We start from the raw sequence: 21,813 nt of genomic DNA, 5'->3' as shown, positions 1-21,813 counted from the left end.
ATGACCCATTGGCTCGTCTACTGTAGAGTACATGGCCCCTTGGGTCCTCTACTGCAGAGTAGATGGCCCCTTGGGTCTTCTACTGCAGAGTAGATGCCCCCTTGGGTCGTCGACTGCAGAGTAGATGGCCCCTTGGGTCGTCGACTGCAGAGTAGATGGCCCCTTGGGTCGTCGACTGCAGAGTAGATGACCCCTTGGGTCGTTTACTGTAGAGTAGATGGCCCCTTGGGTCGTCTACTGTAGAGTAGATGGACCCTTTGGTCTACTCCTGCAGAGAAAATGGCCCCTTGGGTCGTCTACTGTAGAGTAGATGGACCCTTTGGTCGACTGCTGCAGAGAAAATGGCCCCTTGAGTCGTCTACTGGAGAGTAGATGGCCCTTTGGGTCGTCTACTGTAGAGTAGATGGTCTCTTTGGTCGTCTACTGTAGAGTAGATGCCCCTTGGGTCGTCCACTGTAGAGTGTATGGCCCTTTTGATCGTATACTAATGAGTAAATGGTCCTTTTGGTCGTCTCATGTATAGTAGACGACCCATTGTAGAGTAGATGGGCCCTTAGGTCCTCTTCTGCAGAGTAGATGGCCCCTTGGGTCGTCCACAGTAGAGTATATGGCCCATTTTGATCGTCTACTATTGAGTAGATGGCCCTTTTGGTCGTCTCCTGTATAGTAGACGACCCATTGGCTCGTCCACTGTAGAGTAAATTGCCCCTTGGGTCTTCTACTGCAAAGTAGATGGCCCCTTGGGTCGTCTACTGCAGATTAGATGGCCCCTTGGGTAGTCTACTGAAGGGAAGATGGCCCCTTGGATCGTCTACTGCAGAGTAGAGGGTCCTTGGGTAGCCTACTGCAGGGTAGAGGGTGGTATACTGCAGAGTAGATGTCCCCATGGATCGTCTACTGTAGAGTAAATGACCCCTTGTGTCATCTACTGTAGAGTAAATGTCCACTTGGGTGGTCTAATGTAGGGTAGATAAACCCCTTGGGGCGTCTAAAATGCGAATAAATTATTATACACCAATGGGAGGTGGAGTTTCATCCACTTGCGTTGGCTAACGAAATTTTCCGGGTTTTAAGCCTAACTCTCCCATTGTGCTTTTATTTTTGCAATTTCATCGTTCCCCTCTAACTTGCAAGGTGAGTGACGTCTATACGACGAAATTCAAGGACATTTTGTTTTCATTTAAAAATAAATTCCTCCCTCTGAAAACGCAACAATGTTAACACATCTCCCTCAGGGCATTGATGTAACATGTTCGCAATTCCCAAGCGGTATCTGCGGATAAGCTATTTTCATTTTTTTTCCTTTTCGCTTATCGAATAAAACGGACGCATTTCCGTTGCAAACATAACTCCGTCATGAATAGTTTACGGCAAAACGTAACCTCAACCAGCTGGGATATACCATTCCTCATGGGCTACATAATACCTGTGATGTCGTTCGTTAATATATTCGAAGTGATTTGGTTTATATCGGAACGTTTGGAAACGGAACATTACCAACATTTGCAAGAATTTATGATGCTGGTCCACACCAAGACCTTTCTGCCTCAGAAGGTGTTCACAAACACCACGAATGATCGCATCGTGCAAACGAATAGTAAACGCAGTTATTTGGGTATTGTCCTAACTACCTCACCGAATGACCCCATTATGGAGGTACATAACTTGGTACTCAAAGGACGTCATAGTTATATGAACTTTGTTGTATTGCCAACCAGGATAGATGATTTTCGCATAGCCGAGGAAACTCTCTACGTTCTGGAGAGAAATAATTTTGAACTCAGCATTTTGTATGTGGGCTATACGAATGGTTCATCGGATTTGTATGGAATCAGTAGCTTCCCGAAGATTCACATTGAAAACCGTACCGATTTGTTTGGTTATTTTGCCATTGCCATGCGGGGTGGATCCAGTGGTGGTTGGAATACCTTCGGTTATAAGTTTAAAACGCCATTGCGTCAGGATGTACCGTATGTCTTTCAGGCCCGCGATGGCCAGCATCGTGGAATTTCCTATAATATTTTAAGGATGTTTTTGGAATACATCAATGCCTCCATTGAGGTGTATGAAATGCCCCGAGACCATTTAGGAGGAAATGTCATTAATATGAGGTCAGCCCTTAAATTGGTGAGAGAAGGTGAGATTGCTATACTGGGTCATGCGTATGCCTTGTTTCGCACTGATGATTATGTGGCTATTAGTTATCCTCTTATGGTGGTACGGTGGTGCCTCATGGTACCTTTGTGGAACAGGGAAACGACCCGTTATTATCCCCTAAAACCATTCGGAAATGTTGTGTGGTATGTGGTACTGGTCACCTTTGTTGCTCTGGCCATTATTGATGCCCTTTGGATATATACGCATTCCCTGGCCGGAAACACGTTAGCCACAAGAGATGCCCTTATTTGGCACATGCGCAACAGTGTCTTGGAGAACTTTTGTTTCATCATTAACATTGCCGCAAGTCGCACAATTAAAAATCCTTCCGTCATGCGTTTCCTATTCTATGCCGCCGTGTGGTTCCATGGTTTCTTTCTAGCAGCCAACTATACCTCCCTGCTGGGTAGTATTCTCACAGTGACCGTGTTTCGTGGACAAATCAATACCATGGAAGATCTAATAAGAGTCAACATCTCCGTCATGATAATCGATTATGAATACGAGTTTCTAATGTCGGGTAACCTCAATTTAAGTGCAGATTTCCTTAGACTCATTAAGCAAGTGGATAGTGCCACATTTGCCCAACACCAACTCCGACTAAACAAAAGTTATGCCTATTTCGTTACCGATGATGTGTGGCGTTTCTTGAATATGCAACAGAAACATCTGAAGCAGGGTCTCTTCAAGTTTACAGACATTTGTTTTGGTTCCTTCAGTCTGGGTTTTCCCATGGAACCCGATTCACCGATTGATCGTTCGATTGAATATTTTATTCGCAACATGTATACCTCGGGTCTGTTGGAATACTATGAGAAAAATGCCTTCGATCATGCCTTGCAAGCACGATTGGTGCGACATTTCAATACCGATGGGGAACATAAATTCGCCCGTTTGGAACATGTACAGATTCTATTTGGCATGTTGGTGGGTGTCTATGCGTTGAGCTGCCTTACTTTCCTTGTGGAATATGCCTGGGGATGGTTGAAGAAGAAACGGGATAACCAAAATGATGTTATTGATTTTTGTGAAGATATTTAAATAAATGAAAATGTTGTTGGTGTGTGTCTGTGTTTTGATTCTATGGGCCGAGGATAGCCCAAGAGGCCATGTATTCTACAGTAGACGACACAAGGTGCCATATACCATGCAGAAGACGACCCCAGGAACCATCTACAGTAGATGAACCAAGGAGCCATATACTCACCAGTAGATGACATAAGGAACTATCTACTCTACTGTAGACGATCCAAGGGGCCATCTACTCTACGGTAGACGACCCAAGGGGTCATCTACTCTACAGTAGACGACCCAAGGGGCTATCATCTCTACAGTAGACGACCCAAGGTTCCATCTACTCTACAGTAGACGACCCAAGGGACCATCTACTCTACTGTAGACGACCCAAGGGACCATCTACTCTACAGTAGACGACCCAAGGGGCCATCTACTTTACAGTAGACGACCCAAGGGGCCATCTACTCTACAGTAGACGACCCAAGGGGCCATCTACTCTACAGTAGACGACCCAAGCGGCCATCTACTCTACAGTAGACGACCCAAGGGGCAATCTACTCTACAGTAGACGACCCAAGGGGTCATCTACACTACAGTAGACGAACCAAGGGGCCATCTACTCTACAGTAGACGACCCAAGCGGCCATCTACTCTACAGTAGACGACCCAAGGGGCCATCTACTCTACAGTAGACGATCCAAGGGGTCATCTTTTTTTCAGTAGACGACCCAAAGGGCCGACCCAACGGGCCATCTACTCTACAGTAGACGACCCAAGGGGCCATCTGCACTACAGTAGACGACCCAAGGGGCCATCTGCTCTACAGTAGACGACCAAAGGGGTCATACACTCTAAAGTAGACGTCCCAAGGGGCCATCTACTCTACAGTAGACGACCCAACGGGCCATCTACTCTACAGTAGACGACCCAAGGGGCCATCTGCACTACAGTAGACGACCCAAGGGGCCATATACTCTACAGTAGACGACCGAAGGGGCCATCTACTCTACATTAGACAACACTAGGGGCCATCTACTCTACTGTAGACGACCCAAGTGGTCATCTGCTCTACAGTAGACGACCCAAGGGGCCATGTACTCTACTGTAGACGACCCAAGGAGCCATCTACTCTACATTAGGCAGCAGTAGGGGCCATCTACTCTACTTTACTGTAGACGACCCAAGGGGCCATCTGCTCTACAGTAGACGACCCAAGGGGTCATATACTCTATAGTAGACGACCCAAGGGGCCATATACTCTACAACAGACGACCCAAAGGGCCATATACTCTACAACAGACGACCCAAGGGGCCATCTACTCTACAGTAGACGACCCAAGGGGCCAGCTACTCTACAGTAGACGATCCAAGGGGCCATATACTCTACAATAGACGACCCAAGGGGCATCTGCTCTACAGTAGACGTCCAAGGGGCCATCTACTCTACAGTAGACGACCCAAAGGGCCATCTACTCTACAGTAGACGACCCAAGGGGCTATCTTCTCTACAGTAGACGATCCTGGGGGTCAGCTTTTCTACAGTAGACGACCCAAGGCGCCATCTACTCTACAGTAGACGACCCAAGGGACCATCTATTCTACAGTAGACGACCTAAGGGGCCATCTATTCTACAGTAGACGACCCAAGGGGCTATCTTCTCTACAGTAGACGATCCTGGGGGTCAGCTTTTCTACAGTAGACGACCCAAGGGACCATCTAATCTACAATAGACTACCCAAGGGGCCATCTACTCTACAGTAGACGACCCAAGGGACCATCTACTCTACAGTAGACGACCCAAGGGGCCACCTACTCGACAGTAGACGACCCAAGGGGCCATCTACTCTACAATAGACTACCCAAGGGGCCATCTACTCTACAGTAGACGACCCAAGGGGCCATCTACTCTACAGTAGACGACCCAAGGGGCCATCTACTCTACCGTAGATGACCCAAGGGGCCATCTTTTCTACATTAGACGACCCAAGGGGCCATCTACTCTACCGTAGATGACCCAAGGGGCCATCTACTCTACAGTAGACGACCCAAGGGGTCATCTACTCTACAGTAAACGACCCAAGGGGTCATCTACTCTACAGTAAACGACCCAAGGGGCCATCTACTCTACAGTAGACGACCCAAGGGGCCATCTACTCTACAGAAGACGATCCAAGGATCAATCTACTCCACAGTAGACGACCCAAGGGGCCATCTACTCTGCAGTAGACGATCCAAGGGTCAATCTAATCTACAGCAGACGACCCAAGGTCGTATCTACTCTACAGTAGACAACTCATGGGTACATATACTCTACAATAGACGACCCAAGGGGCCATCTACTCTACAGTAGACAACCCAAGGGGCCATCTACTCTACAGTAGACGACCCAAGGGGCCATCTACTCTACAGTAGACGACCCAAGGGGGCCATTTACTCTACAATAGACGACCCAAGGGGCCATCTACTCTACAGAACACGACCCAAGGGGCCATCTACTCTACAGTATACGACCCAAGGGGCTATCTACACTACAGTAGACGACCCAAGGGGCCATTTACTATACAGTAGACGACTCAAGGGGCCATCTACTCTACAGTAGACGACCCAAGGGGCCATCTACTCTACAATAGACTACCCAGGGGGCCATCTACTCTACAGTAGACGACCCAAGGGACCATCTACTCTTTAGTAAACCACCCAAGGAGCCATCTACTCTTTAGTAGACTAGCCAAGGGGCCATCTACTCTACAGTATACGACCCAAGGGGCTATCTACACTACAGTAGACGACCCAAGGGGCCATCTACTATACAGTAGACGACACAAGGGGCCATCTACTCTACAATAGACTACCCAGGGGGCCATCTACTCTACAGTAGACGACCCAAGGGACCATCTACTCTTCAGTAAACCACCCAAGGAGCCATCTACTCTTTAGTAGACTAGCCAAGGGGCCATCTACTCTACAGTGGACGTGGGAAAGACCCAAAGGGCATTATACTCTACCGTAGGACTTTCAACAATGAAAATATATCTTTATGCATATTTTTATTATTTCTTTAACGCATTCTCTTCTGCCATTGCTTTTGCAGCACAGCAACAATAATCTCCATTACAAATAAAACAAAACTAATAATATAAGTTAGAATCATTATAAGGAATATCATTGCGATATGTTCCATTTGGGCCGTCTTGTTCGCCCCTTCCTCATGGTAGTATTTCACAAACCCCGCTTGTAGGGCATTATCAAATGCCATATTTTCATAATGCATCAGCAGGCCCGATGAGTGAATGTTGCGCATAAAATATTCCAATGAACGTTTGAGCGGTGAATCCGGTTCCAGGGGATAACCCACATAGTAGGAGCCAAAACAAATATCAGTCAACTTGAAGAGACCATATTTGAGATTCTTTTGTTGCATGTTGAGTAGACGCCATTTGTCATCTGTCACGAAATAGGCATAGGATTTGTTCAATGATATTTGATACTGATTGAAAGTGGCCGGGTCTACGAGGGTTAATAAATTCAAAAATTCCAAAGGCAAGTTGAGGCCACCTTTAACCAGAAAATCATACTCATAATCGATTATCATCACCGAAAGATTTACCCTTATCAGATCTTCCATGGTGTTGATTTGTTCGCGAAAAAGCGTCACTGTTAAAATACTACCCAGCAGAGAAGTGTAGTTGGCTGTTAAGAAGAAACCATGGAACCAAACCGCGGCATAGAACAGGAAACGCATGATTGGAGGATTTCGTATTATCCTGTTGGCAGCTATGTTAATGATGTAGCAAAAGTTCTCCATAAAACTATCTTTCAGATGCCACATTAGAATGTGGTGTTCCGATTCAAGACCACGTGAATTGATTCTACTATGGACCCATATCCAAAGGCAATCGGCAAAAGAGAGCATCCAGAAGGTGAATAACACAGCATACCACACCACCACATCGAAGGGTTTTAGAAGGTAATAGAAAGTCGATACGGTGTTCCATATGGGCACCATTAGACACCATCTGACCATCATTATGGGAAAACTGATATCCACGTAATCATCCGAGGTGAAAAGGGCATACGAATGGGCCAATAGCATCACTTTCTCGTTTCTTATCAAATCCAGGGCAGCACGCATATCAATGACTTCACCTCCCAACGGATCTTTGGGCATTTCATATTCCACCATGGAAGCATTCACATGTTCCAAAAACAATTCCATCATTACATACGAACTGCCTTTCCACACCAGCATACCATGGCGATTGCGGTACCGGAACACAAACGGCACATCCTGCCGCAGTGGTGTCAAATATTTGTAACCCATGCAATCATAACCACCATACACAACTTTTGCCATAGCTCCGATGTAGCCAAATAAATCGGTACGCAATTCCATTGTAAATTGTGGAAAACTATTCAGGCCATACAGGTCGGAGGAACCGTTTCTATAGCCCACATAAACAAATGTGTTGTGGAAATTTCTTCTGTTCATATCCTGCAGAATTTGTAGAGGTTTCTTCAAATCCTGAATTCTTGAGACCAAAATGACAAAATTCAAATAAAAGTGACGTCCCTTTAGGACCTTGTCATGAACGGTCATTACGTAATCTTCCGGACCAGTTGTCATAACAATGCCAACATAATTTCTTTTATTTTCGGTCTGTGTTACCCTCACATCCGTGTTGTTGGTTATCACAGTTTGGGTAATTGGAATAGTGCTGTGAATGGTGACCATAAACCGGTCGAGATCTGCACTCTCCCGTGATGACAATCGTTCCGATATAAACCAATTTACCTCTTGTATCTGCATCATAGAACTTATAGGTGGAATATAATTCAAAAGAAATTTGGGATCCCATGTTGAGTATGTAACTGGCGGCCACAGAAGTAGTTTCACAAAGAGTAATGTCAGTTGCCGAGTGTTCATTATGTTGTTAAGTTCTCCGAATAACTGATGGCTGGCATTAACGTTTACCACAGATTAATATTCGTAACATTTCATGACATTTAGCAAACAAGCCACGGGGGATTTGTACAGGAATTTTGTTTGTTGTCCTAAGGAGTTGGTGTAAAGTAAGGGGAAACGGTGTTTTGAAATACTATGGAAGATATTTCCGGATGGGCTAGTAGTGATTCCAAACAAGAGAAGGAGTGGGAATCAAACGTCAACAAAATGGAGCACAATGGGTCATTTACTCCCCAGCGGACAACTCAAACGAGCATCTAATCCACAGTAGACGATCCAAAGGACAATCTACTCTACAGTAGACGGAGGCATTTTCACTGCAATACACGACACAAGGGGCCATCTACTCTACAGAAGACAACCAAACGGGCCACTCACTCTACAGTGGACAACGCAAGGGACCCAAGGGATCATCTACTCTACAGTAGACGAAGCAGTGGGCCATCTACTCTACAATAGACGAAGCAGGGGGCCATCTACTCTACCATAGACGACCCGAGGGGCCATATACTCTACCGTAGACGAAACAAGTGGCCATCTACTCTACCGTAGACGACACAAGGGGCCATCTACTCTACCGTAGACGACACAAGGGGCCATCTATTCTACCGTAGATGACCCAAGGGGTCATCTAATCTTCAATAGACGACATAAGAAGCCGTCTACTCTACCGTAGACGACCCAAGGGGCATCTACTCTACCGCAGACGACCCGTGGGGCCATCTACTCTACCGTAGACGACACAAGGGGCCGTCTACTCTACCGTAGACGATCCAAGGGTCCATATACTCTACCGTAGACGGCCCAAGGGGCCATTTACTCTACGGTAGCCTACCCGAAAGGCCATCTACTCTACTGTAGACGATCCAAGGAGCCATCTACTCTACCGTAGACGACCCAAGGGACCATCTACTCTACACTACACCTGTTTCAGATGTAATTCGAATCATTTTAGTTGTAATTCGAGAATTCCATTTGTAATTCGTAACATTTTATTTGTAATTCGAGAATTCCATTTGTAATTCGAAACATTTCAATTGTAATTCGAATTATTCCATTTGTAATTCGAATTATTCTATTTGTTAATCGAATTATTCCATTTGTAATTTGAATTATTCCATTTGAAATTCGAATTATTTCATTTGTAATTCGAATTATTCCATTTGAAATTCGAATTATTCTATTTGTAATTCGAATTATTCTATTTGTAATTCGTATTATTTTATTTGTAATTCGAATTGTTTTATTTGTAATTCGAAATATTCCATTTGAAATTCGAATTATTCCATTTGTAATTCGAATGATTTCATGTGTAATTTCAATCAGAATAATTCGAATTACAAGTGGAATAATTCGAATTACAACTAAAACCATTCGAATTACAAATAAAATAATTCAAATTACAAATAGAATAATTCGAATTGCAAATAGAATAATTCGAATTTCAAATGGAATAATTCGAATTACAAATGGAATAATTCGAATTTCAAACGGAATAATTCGAATTACAAATGGAATAATTCGAATTACAAATAAAATAATTCGAATTACAAATGGAATAATTCGAATTACAAATAAAATAATTCGAATTACAAATGGAATTCTCGAATTACAATTAAAATGTTATGAATTACAAATAGAATAATCGAATTACAAATGAAATGTTACGAATTACAACTGGAATGTTTCGAATTACATGTGAAAAAGGTGTACACCTTTTTCAGATGTAATTCGAATCTTTTTAGTTGTAATTTGAGAATTCCATTTGTAATTCGTAACATTTTATTTGTAATTCGAAACATTTCAATTGTAATTCGAATTATTCTATTTGTTATTCGAATTATTCCATTTGTAATTCGAATTATTCCAGTTGTAATTCGAATTATTCCATTTGAAATTCGAATTATTCCAATTGTAATTCGAATTATTCCATTTGTAATTCGAATGATTTCCTTTGTAATTCGAATTATTCTATTTGTAATTCGAATTATTTCATTTGTAATTCGAATTTTTCCATTTGTAATTCGAATTATTTTATTTGAAATTACAAAGGAAATCATTCGAATTACAAATGGAATAATTCGAACTACAAATGGAATAATTCGAATTTCAAATGGAATAATTCGAATTACAAATGGAATAATTCGAATTACAAATGGAATAATTCGAATTACAAATGGAATAATTCGAATTACAAATGGAATTCTCGAATTAAAAATGAAATGTTACGAATTACAAATAGAATTCTCGAATTACAATTAAAATAATTCGAATTACATCTATAAAAGGTGTACACTAGACGACTCAAGGGGCCATATACTTTGCAGTAATCGATCCATGGGGCCATCTGCTCTACAGTAGAAGTCCCAAGAGACCATCTACTCCAAAGTAGTCGATCCAAGTGGCAATCTAATCTACAGTAGAGGACATAAAGGGTCATCTACTCTACAGAAGACGACCCAAGGGGCCATCTAATCCACAGTAGACGACCCAAGGCTCCATCTACTCTACCCTAGACGACATAGGTGGCCATCTACACTATTGAAGACGACCCAAGGGACCATCTACTCCAAAATAGACGACATAATGGTTCATCTGCTCTACTATAGACAACGATAGCGGCCATCTACTCTACAGTAAACGACCCATGGGCCCGTCTACTCTACAGTAGACGACCCAAGGGCCCATCTACTCTTCAGTAGACGGCCCAAGGGTCCATCTACTCTTCAGTAAACGGCCCAAGGGCCCATCTACTCTTCAGTAGACGACCCAAAGGCCCATCTACTCTTCAGTAGATGACCCAAGGGCCCATCTACTCTTCAGTAAACGGCCCAAGGGCCCATCTACTCTTCAGTAGACGACCCAAAGGCCCATCTACTCTTCAGTAGACGACCCAAGGCTCCATCTACTCTACCCTAGACGATATACTGTACACAACGATAGCGGCCATATACTCTACACTAGACGACTCAAGGGGCCATATACTTTGCAGTAATCGATCCATGGGGCCATCTACTCTAAAGTAGTCGATCCAAAGGGTCATCCACTGTACAGTAGACAACCCAAGCGGCCATCTACTCTACAGTAGACGACCCAAGGGGCCATCTACTCTACAGCGCTACTAAGTACTAGATATTTAAAAAATCACAATCATTGGTGGAGCTTTATAAAATTTATTGAGAATTGCCCTACTGGCAGGATACAATTATATTTTTTTGCAAACTTACAATAGATATTTACCTTCCAGCTCTGCCATACTCATTTCTTTTCACTCCCCTAACCATGGAAAAGTCAATCTTTATATTTCACTCAACCCAATCTGCCACGACCATGACGACATTTATAAACACAAATTTCCACGCACAAACTTATCCAACCGGCGCCACACATAACACCCCATATCCAAAAAAGTAACCTCAAATGTTCCAATCCTGCCGATATGTGTTCTTGAGATTCCGCCAAACGATGTACGTAGCCAGCCGATACGGCATATCGAAATGTTTCTTGTTCATATTTTTGCAGCAAACCATTCGAATGGGTGCGAAAGAGAAAATATTCCAAATCACGCCATACCGCCGAATCAGTTTGTATGGGATAGGCTAAGTGATAGGAACCAAAACAAATATCGGAAAATTTGAATACCCGCTGCTTCAAATGTTTTTGCGCCTCATCGAGAAAATGCCAGGTATCATCGGTGACAAAATAGGCATAACTGGTGTTGAATTGTAGCTGATGGCGGGCAAAAGTGTGCGTATCCACGGGTCTTATTAGTTTACCAAAGTCTGCGGGCAATTGATAACCTTCGGACAGCAGGAATTCCAATTCATAATCAACTATCATGACCGGCAGCTGGGCACGAACAATGTCATCGATGGTATTGATTTGTTCACGAAACAAACTCACGGTGAGGAAACTACCCAAATAGGAGGTGTAGTTGGCCGATAAAAAGAAACCGAAAAAGAAGAGAGCTGTGTACAACAGAAAATGCCTTACGGAGTGGACTTGTAGGGCCTTGGGTGTGGCAATAAATATGACATGACAAAAATCCATTAAACCGGCATGGGTTAGGCGAGCGACAAACCACTTGCGTTTGCTTTTATCCACGGACGTTTCCAGGATAATTTTGAATAAATCCACACACCACAATGACCAAAAGACAGCCAATACGATAAACCACACCCTCCACTCAAACGGCTGCAAGACATAGAGAAATGTTGAGATGCTGTTTTCCAGAGGTACCATTAGACACCACTGGACCACCATTATGGGATAACTTTTGTCCAAATCATCATCGGTGTGATACAAAGCATAGGCATGGGCTGCAACATCGATTTTCCTTGAACGCACCAATTCCAGGACGGCTTTCATATTTACCATCTGCTCACCGTAATTGTCCTTGGGCATTTCATACTCAACAATGCTGCCATTGAGGGATTCCACAAAATCATCGAAAATGCGAAATGTGGTTCCTTGCAACTGCAGATTACGAAACTTGTCATTGAATTTGAAGACATGCGGTAAATCCTGCCTGAGGGGCGTATAAAACTTATAACCCGCCACATCTTGGCTGGCTGACATAACCTTTGCATATTGCCGTCGTACATAGGCCATAAAGTCGGTGCGATTTTCCACCGCAAAGTGGGGGAAAAATTCATAACCAAAGAGATTATTCTGGCCATTTGTTTGCTGGAAGTGGACCATGGCATTGACAAAATTTCCCTGGTACAAGACATAGCACAGTCGTTCAATCTCCTTCATGTCCCTTACTTTCTTCACATAGATAATCAGTGAAAGGCCAAAGTGACGTCCGGTCGTGACACGATTGTGGGCATACATTATGGGATCATCGGCTCCTGTGGTAAAGACCGCAACCATACAGTTGCGTTTAGCTGCCGTGCGTATCATTCGGATATCAGTGCGATTTGTCAAAACATATTGAGACTCCTGCGAGGCATCCTGTATGCGTTTTATAAAACTATCCAGTTGGTTGGTGTGTTCGGTGGTCATGAGGGGGCTGAGAAACCAGACATTTCCTTGGGCCTGCAGCATCGGATAAAATTTGATAATGAAATCGAACATGTAATCCCCATTCCATTGCAGGGTGGGCGATGAAAACCAGTACAGGCCAAGGAGAACAGCGATGGACAACTTTTGAATATTCATTGTGGACTGAAGAAGAATTTCCCAAGAAAATCGTCGTAACATAATTTTCGTTTATATTTAATGCGCAGCTTTTTTTATTTATTTACTCGAGGCATCAGGACATGTTCTGCGGCAATGTTTCATGTATCCTCAGGAGACGACTACAAGTCCACATGACATTGTAAAGCAAAACAAGAATAACTTCTTCATTGTTTTGACTGGCTGGTCAGTTAGTACAAAAACAACAACGTCAACAATAAACATCAAAATGTGGCTAGTTATGACACTAAGTTTATTCCTCTTTGCATACAGCGCTCTGAAATGGAATAACTATGGATTGTCGCTTGTAAGCACCACGTGATGGCACCAGAAAAGTGCCCAGGGGGGTTCCAGAGGAGCAAAAACTAGATATCAGAATGGAGAAAGTTTGCAAAAGCATGTTACGATACAAGCCCAATGGGAATGGTTGATGTACTCACAAGACATGCTTCGTCATCATCCTGCGGTCGTAAGCAACACCTTTTTACCGATGTGAGTCACGTGTGAAGGAAATGCGAGGGTAAATAGGCAAAACAAAGAAGAGTTTAAAGGGCCTAGGAACTATGAATTGGGTCTGCGAAGTCAATACGAAGAAATCTAAGGACACGAGATGCTATGTTTGGAATTCAGATTTTCTATTGGAAGTCGTCTTCTATAAGAAAGCCTCCGGACATTCTATTTGAAGATCATCGGGTCCTTTATCTGAAGACCTCTAGGTCTTCTATGGGAAGACCTCCACGCATTCTGTGAGAAGGTCTCGAGGTCTTCTGTGAGAAGATCTTCAGGCCTACAGGTATTCAACAAAGTCTTCCAGGTCTTCTATGAAGTTACAAACACCAGGTCTTCTTAAGGAAGACTTCCATGAAAAGACATTTCGTCTCCTATGAAAGAAGATCTATGGAACTTCGAAGAGTGGACCTCTATGTATTCTATGAGAAGACCTCTGTTTCTTCTGTGAGATGACCTCCAGGTCTTCTGTGAGAAGATCTCCAGATCTTCTGTGCGATCTCAAGGTCTTTTGTGAGACGACCTCCAGGTCTTCTGTGGGACGATCTCCAGGTATTCTGTGAGAAAATCTCCAGGTCTTCTCTGATATGACCTCCCGGTCTTCTATGAGAAGACTCTAGGTCTTCTATGAGAAAACCTCCAGGTCTTCTGTGAGAAGATCTTCTGTGAGGAAATCTTTAGTTCTTCTATGAGAAGACCTCCAGGTCTTCTATGAGAAGATCTCTAGGACTTCCCAGGTTTTCTATGAAAACACCTCCTGGTCTTCTATGAGAAGTTCTCCAGGTATTCTGTGAGAAGGGCCGCTGGGTTTTAATCTATGTGAAGATCTTCTGGTCTTCTGTGAGAAGACCTGCAGTCTTCTATAAGGACACCTACAGGTCTTCTATGAGAAGAACTCCAGGTCTTCTGTGAGACAACCTCCAGGTCTTCTATGAGAAGACCTCCACGTGTTCTATGGGAAGACCTCCAGGTGTTCTATGAGAAGATCCCCAGGTCTTCTGTAAGAATACCTCCAAATCTTCTATAAGAAGACTTCCAGATCTTCTATAAGACGACTTCCAGGTCTTCTATAAGAAGACCTCCAGCTCATATATAACAAGATCTCCAGTTCTTCTATATAAGATCACCAGGTCTTCTATAAGAAGATCTCCAGATCTTCTATAAGAAGACCTCCAGGTCCTCTATAAGAAGACTTCCAGGTCTACTATGAAAATACTTCCAGGTCTTCTATAAGAAGACCTACCAGGTCTTCTATGAGTAAATCTGTCAGGTCTTCTATAAGAAAACCTGCCAGGTCTTCTATGAGAACACCTCCAGGTCTTCTATGAGAAGACCTCCAGGTATTTTATGAGAAGACCTCCAGACCTTCTATAAGAAGACCTCCAGATCTTCTATAAGAAGACCTCCAGATCTTCTATAAGAAGACCTCCAGATCTTCTATAAGAAGACCTCCAGGTCTTCTATAAGAAGACCTCCAGGTCTTCTATAAGAAGAACTCCAGGTCTTTTATGAGAAGACATCCAGGTCTTCCATGAGAAGACCTCTAGGTCTTTTTTGAGATAACTTCCAGGTCTGCTATGAGAAGACCTCCAGGTCTTCTATGAGAGGACCTCTAAGTCTTTTATGAAAGGACCTACAAGTCTTCTATGAGAAGACCTCTAGGTCTTTTGTGAGAAGACCGGAAGGGGTTCTTCTATAAGAAGACTTCCAGGTCTTCTATGAAAAGTCCTCCAGGTCTTCTATGAAAAGTCCTCCAGGTCTTCTATGAGAAAAATACCAGGATTTCTATGTAAATACCTCCTGGTCTTCTATGAGAGGACCTCCAGGTCTTCTATCAGAAGACCTGTAGGACTTCTAAGAGAGGATCTCTAGGTCTTCTGTGGGGTGACCTTCAAGTCTTCTATGAGAAGACCTCCAGGTCTTCTATGAGAAGACCTCCAAGCCTTCTATGAGAAGGCCTCCAGGTCTTCTGTGAGGAAATCTTTAGGTCTTCTATTAGATGACCTCCCGGTCTTCTATGAGAAGACTTCAAGTTCTTCTAAGAGAGGATCTCCTCCAGGTCTTCTGTAAGAAAACCTCCAGGTCTTCTTTGAGGAAACCTTTAGGTTTTCTGTTAGACGACCTCCAGGTCTTCTATGAGAAGACCTCCACGTGTTCTATGGGAAGACCTCCAGGTGTTCTATGAGAAGACCTCCAGGTCTTCCATGAGAAGACCTCCAGGTCTTCTATGAGAAGACCTCCAGGTCTTCTGTGAGAAAATCTGTAGGTCTTCTATTAGATGACCTCCCGGTCTTCTATGAGAAGACTTCAAGTTCTTCTAAGAGAGGATCTCCTCCAGGTCTTCTGTAAGAAAACCTCCAGGTCTTCTTTGAGGAAACCTGTCAGGTCTTCTATGAGGAAACCTGTCAGGTCTTCTTTGAGAAAACCTGCCAGGACTTCTATGAGAAGACCTGCCAGGTCTTCTATGATAACACCTCCAGGTATTCTATGAGAGGACCTCTTCTATGAGAAGACCTCTAGGTCTTTTATGAGATAACCTCCAGGTCTGCTATGAGAAGACCTCCACGTCTTCTATGGGAAGACCTCCAGTCTTCTATGAGAAGACCTCCAGGTCTTCTATGAGAAGACCACCAGGTCTTCTATGAGAAGACCTCTAGGTCTTCTATGAGAAAACCTTCAGGTCTTCTATAACAAGACCTCCAGGTCTTCTATGAGAAGACCTCCACGTCTTTTATGGGAAAACCTCCAGCCTTCTATAAGAAGAACCAAACGTCTTCTGTGAGAAGGTCTCCAGGTCATCAATGGGAAGACCTCTAGGTCTTCTATGGGAAGATCTCTAGAGCTTTAGACCTGTAGACCTTCTATTAGAAAATCTCAAGGTCATTTAAGAGAAGACCTCCAGGATTTCTATGTAAAGACCTCCTGTTCTTCGATCAGAAGAGCTCCAGGTATTCTGTGAGAAGATCTATGTGAAGACCTCCAGTCCCTCTATTGGAAGACCTGTAGGCCTTCTATGAGAAAATCTTGACTTCATTTATGAAAAGACCTCCATGTTTACTATGAGAAGAGATCCATGTCTTCAATGCGACTTGAGGGTCTAGAAGACGTGTAGGTTCTCCCATAGAAGGCCTGGAGGTCTTCCAATAGATCATCTGGAGGTCTCCCAATAGATCATCTGGAGGTCTTCCCATAGAAGGCTTAGAAGTCTTCCCATAGAAGACCTGGAGGTCTTTCCATAGAAGAGCTATAGGTCTTCCCATAAAAGATCTGGTGGTCTTCACATAAAAGATCTGGTGGTCTTTCCATTGCTCTTCACTGTTGTTTTATGATTTTTTCCGTTCACTATTTTAAACCCATATGTCTAACCTTAATTAGCCTGTCTCCTGGATTAAACGCATTATAACCACGAAATACGCCCTTTAAACACAGCTAGGATGTGTCGCAGTTTACGATGACTCTAATTAAAATGCAATAATTATTTGATGGCCTTACATGATGATATCAGGTCACGCACGATATACCCTCGTAGTAAAAGTTGAAAAATGTGCCAACAATATTGGACATGTCCACACCTGGAAATCAGTTGCGGTCAATTATTCGAAACTATAAGAACAAATAAGCGGAACATCAGTTAAATGTTGAAACTATTTTTGTTATTGTCGATTCCACCTCTCCATGGCTGGAACATTGAATACGTTGGCAAAGAGTTGGTATTACCCATAGCTATGGGAACTCAAGAGACTTTGTTTTGTCCCTGTCTCAAGTGTCAGGATGAAACGTTGGAATTACTCATGAAATGGATTCAGATGGCCACAATGCATCCTTAGCTAGTCATATCTCAACCGTCGGATTATATACTAAGGGATCATGATATCAAGCGAAATCTCCTGACAATATTGATTTTTGAACATCTTGAAGATCCCATCGTGGAGGTGCATCGCAAAGTTTTAAAAGGTCGCCATTTCTATTTGAATATTTTAATCCTCTACGAACCGCAATGGAATTTTACCATCATTGAAAATATTTTGGAATATTTGTATCGGGAGAAATTTGTCAACTCTGATTTGTATTACCTGAATGCCACCACTCAACGGGACGAGGTATTCGGATTTGCCACATTTCCGGAATTTACGGTGGAGAATAAATCCCATTTGGTGGGCAATGTTAAAATGTTCTATCATCGAATACTCGAGAAAACCGATTTGAATGGTTATCGCTTTGAAACTCCCCTTCTCATGGACCCACCCAAAGTTATTCGCAACCACAACAAAAATGGCGACTTGAGAATTCAGGGTGTAACCTACAATATCATTGAAATGTGTTTGCAGTACCTAAATGGAACTTTGGTGGAATCTCAGACGAATTATTCCGAAGATGGTGTGGTGAATATGAAACATGTTTTGGATGATGTACGTCGCAATAAAGTGGAGTTGGCTGCCCATGCTTATGCCCTGTTCCGCAACGATGATGAGCTACAAAAAAGTTATCCTCTATTGGTGGTCAATTGGTGTCTTATGGTGCCAATTAACAACAAAGTTTTCACCATGTTTTATCCGCTAATGCCCTTCCAGTGGACAGTGTGGCTGAACTTCTTGGTGGCCTTCGTTTTAATCAACATTGTGTGCTACTTCTTTCTGCAATTCCATCAGCTGGACAATCACAATTTCGTTTTAATTAATTTCTGTAAATTTATTACTGCTGCTCCACCGATTGCCAGTCACGGAACTGACATGCCTTGGTTCGAAATGGTTCTCAATGGATTTATTTATGTTCAGGGATTCTTTTTGGCAGCCCATTACACCTCCATGCTGGGCAGTATCTTGGCAGTGACGGTCATTAAGGCCGACATCAACAGCATTAACGATGTGATCCACCAACATTTACCCGTCATGATTGTGGATTATGAATTGGAATTTCTGGAAGAGGAGGGATTTCAGTTGCCTCCCAAATTTATGGAACTACTGCGTCCGGTCAACACTTCGGTATTCTATGAACATCAATTGAATTTGAATAATTCGTTCGGCTACTTCGCCACCTATGACACCTGGCATTTTCTCAATCTGCAGCAGGCCCACTTGAAGCCACCCATATTTCGTTATACCGACATTTGTTTTGGTGACTATCATTTGGCCTTTCCCATGGTGGCAGAGTCGCCAATTTGGCGTGACATCGAATATCTAATGTTTCGCATACATTCATCGGGCCTATATTATTATCATGAGAAGAAATCATTTGAATATGCCCTGCGTGCGGGTGTCGTCAGGTATTTGGTTCAGGATCCCTCATTTCATACAGTCGGATTTACCCATTTGCGTATGGTGGTGGGATTTCTGATACTGGGATTTGTTATGGCCTTTGTGAGTTTTCTCAACGAATTGTGGCAATATCGCCAAGAGGAGAGGGGCATAAGGAATTAAAAAAAATGTTCAATATAATCCACAATCCGCACATAAACATAAATAGCAAGAATAGCTTTATGTAGTACCATTCTTGATCTAATAAAGACAATAATTTCACCTAAAATGCCTTTCGATTTCATGTGAGGATATTTGGAAAAATGAAAGACCATGGTCTGCTCATAGAAGACCCGATGGACTTCACATCGAAGACCCGATGGTCATCTCGTAGAAGACCCAATGGTCTTCTTATAGAGGACCCAACGGTCTTGGAATAGAAAACGCGATGGTCTGCTCATAGTGGACCCGATAAAAGACCCGAAAATAATACTAGAAAAACATAAAATAGATAAAACTTCTTATTTCAGTGGAAAAAATTACTGTTAATAAGATTTAATAAAATCGATTATATTTGTAAAAAGGTGAAAGAAAGGGTGCTTTTATACCCCCTTCCTAAAAGAAAAGGTGCTTCTATAGTTTCTTTCTGAAAGAAAGGTTGTTTCTATAGACCCTTTCTAAAAGAAAGGGTGTTTCTATAGACCTTTTCTAAAAAATGGTGTTTCTACAGACCCTTTCTAAAAGTAAGGGTGTTGCTATAGACCCTTTTTAAAAGAAACTGTGCTTATATAGACCTTCTCTGAAATAAACGGTGATTCTGTAGAACCTTTCAAAAACAAAGGGTGCTTCTATACAACCTTTCTTAAAGAAACGGTGCTTCTACAGACCTTTTCTGTAAGAAAGGGTGCTTTTATAGACCCTTTCTGAAAGAAACGGTGCTTCTATAAACCCTTTCTGAAAGAAAGGATGCTTCTACAGATCTTTTCTGACAGAAAGGGTGATTCTATAGACCTTTACTGAAAGAAACGGTACTTCTATAGACCCTTTCTAAAATAAACGGTGTTTCTTTAGACCCTTAATAAAGAAAGGGTGCTTCTATAGACCCTTTATTAAAGACAGGGTGCTTTTATAGACCCTTTCTGAAAGAAACGGTGCCTCTATAAACCCTTTCTTTCAGAAAGGGTGCTTCTATATACCTTCTCTGAAAGAAAGTGTGCTTCTATAGACCCTTTATTGAAAAAAGGTTGCTTATATAGACCCTTTATTAAAGAAAGGGTGCTTCTATAGACTCTTTCTGAATGAAATGGTGCTTCTGTAGACCCTTTCTCAAAGAATGGGTGCTTCTACAGACCCTTTCTCAAAGAAAGGGTGCTTCTATAGACCCTTTCTCAAAGAAAGGGTGCTTCTATAAACCCTTTCTCAAAGAAAGGGTGCTTCTATAGACCCTTTATCAAAGAAAGGGTGCTTCTATAGACCTTTTATCAAAGAAAGGGTGCTTCTATAGACCCTTTCTCAAAGAAAGGGTGCTTTTATAGACCCTTTCTCCAAGAAAGGGTGCTTCTATAGACCCTTCATCAAAGAAAGGGTGCTTCTATAGACCCTTTATCAAAGAAAGGGTGCTTCTATAGACCCTTTCTCAAAGAATGGGTGCTTCTATAGACCCTATCTCAAAGAAAGGGTGCTTTTATAGACTCTTTCTGAAAAAAGGATACTTCTATAGACTCTTTCTCAAAGAAAGGATACTTCTATAGATCCTTTATCAAAGAAAGAGTCCTTCTATAGATCCTTTCTGAAAGAAACGATGTTTCTATAGACCCTTTCTCAAAGAAAGGGTGCTTCTATAGACCCTTTCTCAAAGAATGAGTGCTTCTATAGACCCTTTCTCAAAGAAAGGGTGCTTCTATAGACCCTTTCTCAAAGAAAGGGTGCTTCTATAGACCCTTTCTCAAAGAAAGGGTGCTTCTATAGAAAGGGTGCTTCTATAGACCCTTTCTCAAAGAAAGGGTGCTTCTATAGAAAGGGTGCTTCTATAGACCCTTTCTCAAAGAAAGGGTGCTTCTATAGACCCTTTCTCAAAGAAAGGGTGCTTCTATAGACCCTTCATCAAAGAAAGGGTGCTTCTATAGACCCTTTATCAAAGAAAGGGTGCTTCTATAGACCCTTTCTCAAAGAATGGGTGCTTCTATAGACCCTATCTCAAAGAAAGGGTGCTTTTATAGACTCTTTCTGAAAAAAAGGATACTTCTATAGACTCTTTCTCAAAGAAAGGATACTTCTATAGATCCTTTATCAAAGAAAGAGTCCTTCTATAGATCCTTTCTGAAAGAAACGATGTTTCTATAGACCCTTTCTCAAAGAAAGGGTGCTTCTATAGACCCTTTCTCAAAGAAAGGGTGCTTCTATAGACCCTTTCTCAAAGAAAGGGTGCTTCTATAGACCCTTTCTCAAAGAAAGGGTGCTTCTATAGACCCTTTCTCAAAGAATGGGTGCTTCTATAGACCCTTTCTCAAAGAAAGGGTGCTTCTATAGACCCTTTCTCAAAGAAAGGGTGCTTCTATAGACCCTTTCTCAAAGAGAGGGTGCTTCTATAGACCCTTTCTCAAAGAAAGGGTGCTTCTATAGACCCTTTCTCAAAGAAAGGGTTCTTCTATAGACCCTTTCTCAAAGAAAGGGTGCTTCTATAGACCCTTTCTCAAAGAATGGGTGCTTCTATAGACCCTTTCTCAAAGAAAGGGTGCTTCTATAGACCCTTT

The 21,813-nt window shown here is 42.5% G+C and overlaps 4 protein-coding genes across 4 annotated transcripts; 2 read left to right on the top strand and 2 right to left on the bottom strand.

Annotated features, from left to right (window-relative positions):
* The first annotated feature begins 1,356 nt into the window (after positions 1 to 1,356).
* LOC141386925 (uncharacterized) lies at positions 1,357 to 3,198 on the top strand. The gene has a single exon (XM_073955825.1). It carries the CDS (start codon positions 1,357 to 1,359, stop codon positions 3,196 to 3,198), a length of 1,842 nt encoding a protein of 613 aa, XP_073811926.1.
* A 3,035-nt stretch (positions 3,199 to 6,233) lies between these two features.
* LOC141386924 (uncharacterized) lies at positions 6,234 to 8,099 on the bottom strand. Its single transcript, XM_073955824.1, has one exon. It carries the CDS (start codon positions 8,097 to 8,099, stop codon positions 6,234 to 6,236), a length of 1,866 nt encoding a protein of 621 aa, XP_073811925.1.
* Positions 8,100 to 11,447: 3,348 nt separating this feature from the next.
* On the bottom strand, positions 11,448 to 13,301 carry LOC141386923 (uncharacterized). Its single transcript, XM_073955823.1, has one exon. The coding sequence runs from the start codon at positions 13,299 to 13,301 to the stop codon at positions 11,448 to 11,450; it is 1,854 nt and encodes a 617-aa protein (XP_073811924.1).
* Positions 13,302 to 17,427: 4,126 nt separating this feature from the next.
* LOC141406045 (uncharacterized) lies at positions 17,428 to 19,336 on the top strand. Its single transcript, XM_073991056.1, has one exon. It carries the CDS (start codon positions 17,996 to 17,998, stop codon positions 19,241 to 19,243), a length of 1,248 nt encoding a protein of 415 aa, XP_073847157.1. The 5' UTR covers positions 17,428 to 17,995; the 3' UTR covers positions 19,244 to 19,336.
* Positions 19,337 to 21,813: the final 2,477 nt, after the last annotated feature.

The sequence above is a fragment of the Musca autumnalis genome, unplaced genomic scaffold (assembly GCF_047663935.1).
Source record: "Musca autumnalis isolate F117 unplaced genomic scaffold, ASM4766393v1 scaffold_5, whole genome shotgun sequence".
In the NCBI taxonomy this organism is placed as follows: domain Eukaryota; kingdom Metazoa; phylum Arthropoda; class Insecta; order Diptera; family Muscidae; genus Musca; species Musca autumnalis.
This window is presented reverse-complemented; position numbering and strand designations above follow the sequence as displayed.

Coding starts and splice junctions, on each gene's coding strand:
- LOC141386925 (XM_073955825.1), top strand. CDS start 1,357: ATGAATAGTTTACGGCAAAACGTAACCTCAACCAGCTGGGATATACCA.
- LOC141386924 (XM_073955824.1), bottom strand. CDS start 8,099: ATGAACACTCGGCAACTGACATTACTCTTTGTGAAACTACTTCTGTGG.
- LOC141386923 (XM_073955823.1), bottom strand. CDS start 13,301: ATGAATATTCAAAAGTTGTCCATCGCTGTTCTCCTTGGCCTGTACTGG.
- LOC141406045 (XM_073991056.1), top strand. CDS start 17,996: ATGTTCTATCATCGAATACTCGAGAAAACCGATTTGAATGGTTATCGC.